The sequence below is a fragment of the Neopelma chrysocephalum genome, unplaced genomic scaffold (genome assembly GCF_003984885.1).
Source record: "Neopelma chrysocephalum unplaced genomic scaffold, ASM398488v2 Primary Assembly neopelma1_101, whole genome shotgun sequence".
NCBI classification, from domain to species: Eukaryota; Metazoa; Chordata; class Aves; order Passeriformes; family Pipridae; genus Neopelma; species Neopelma chrysocephalum.
This window is the reverse complement of record NW_020897764.1, coordinates 1,026,977-1,028,583: the sequence shown is the minus strand read 5'-3', so window position 1 is coordinate 1,028,583 and position 1,607 is coordinate 1,026,977. Positions and strand designations below refer to the sequence as shown.

The 1,607-nt window shown below is 41.4% G+C and overlaps 1 protein-coding gene across 1 annotated transcript in view; it reads right to left on the bottom strand.

Annotated features, from left to right (window-relative positions):
* Positions 1–1,607, bottom strand: part of OBSCN (obscurin, cytoskeletal calmodulin and titin-interacting RhoGEF) — a 183,147-nt gene that overhangs the window by 18,714 nt on the left and 162,826 nt on the right. Inside the window, 3 exon segments of the mRNA XM_027695511.1 lie at positions 59–211; positions 709–735; positions 1,296–1,468. Of these exon segments, the coding sequence (XP_027551312.1) occupies positions 59–211; positions 709–735; positions 1,296–1,468 (353 nt within the window).

Sequence of the window (1,607 nt, the reverse complement as noted above, 5' to 3'; positions counted from 1 at the left end):
CACAGGAGGATGCTCACTTGGGATTCAGATAAGGAAGGAATCACAGGAGGACACTCACTTGGGGTTCTGCTGCAGGATCCCTTTCATGAAGTCCTTTGCATCTTCGCTCAAGTGAACAACGTCGGGAATGGTCCATGAAATTTCCCCGCTCTGGATGTTCAGGAGGGTTTTCCTGTCGTTCTCCCCAGCAAACGGAGACTTGCACGTGAGGCTTGTTTGTTGGACACCACAAAATAAAAGGAGACAGATTTTAGACTTTGATTTGCTGTTCAAATGGCAGAAGCACAAGTGCCCTCCTGGGGTTTAAAGGTATTTGAGGGACTCCGTGGGTGGGACTTGCTTGTGAGCAAGGTGTCCACTAACAAGTCATCTTTCACCCCGGCATTTCATGGCACTTGACTGAATGATTATTTATTTGGGATAATAGTAAGATAAGGAATTAAGGCACAGTTACAGTGGGGTGTTGGCTAAAACAGGAAAGGGGGAGACTGAACCTCATCCATTGCTCCCACTGTGAACTACAAGGAATGCAGCTCTCAGGGAGAACAACCGAAGCCCTGGGAACCCAGGAAAGGAGGAAAACACAAAATAAATTGTCCTTATCATAGAAAGACTCACTGTTCCACTCAAATCCCCCACTTGAAGGCACTGGAGGGCTCTGATGGACAAAGGATTGTTAAATGAGTCTTTAAAAGAAGATTTCTTTACCTTAAATACGTGATGACTCCAACAGCCCTGAGGAGAAAGGGAGCACAAATGTCAGGCGTTTGTCGCTATTTATCCATCCTTCTCAAGCACACAGCCCCTCTTCCTGCCACTGGACACCCCCTTTTCCTCACCTTTGCAAGAAAAATAAATCCCCAAAGTTTTTTTCACCCTTCAGGTATTTTTTCCCCTTCAATATTTTTTAAAATTGTTCTCAAGCCACCTTCCAATTTTAAAGCACAGACAAAGGAAAGGGCTCATAATACTTTTTTTTTTTGGAGTTTGTTTGCCTTTTCTAGAAAGCCCTTTAGGATCATTCTCCCTTGTTGCTGCCTCTAATAGAGATCATCTCCTCTAAGATGCTCCTTTACATCAATGAGCTGTCAGAGTTCAATTATGGCTGGAAAAAAACCAAAAAATAGACAGAAGGAGCTTTAAAGGGCCCTGATGGCTTTTGGATTCTCAGGGTTCACTTCCAGCTTCCTGGGTAATTATCACTGCTCCATTTACTTATTAACAGTAAATGGAAATTCAGGCCATCAAGGGCCTGAAAAAGCTTTTTAGGAAGATGAGAGATGAGCAGATATTACCAGATATCAGTGGCTTTTGACACCGGTGACAGAGAAACAATTTCTGGGGCAACAAACTCCGGGGAGCCGTATTTGCTGTACTGAGGCTCAAAGGGGGTGATCTTCTGAGCAAACCCAAAGTCACAGATCTTCAGGTCTTCCCTCTCAGGGTAAACCATGAGGATATTCAGTGGCTATAAAATAAAATAAAATTAAAAAATAAAACAAAATAAAATAAAATAAAACAAAATAGAACAAAACAAAACAAACCAGAATAAAATAAAATAAAATAAAACAAAACAAAATAAAATAAAACACAATAAAACAAAACAA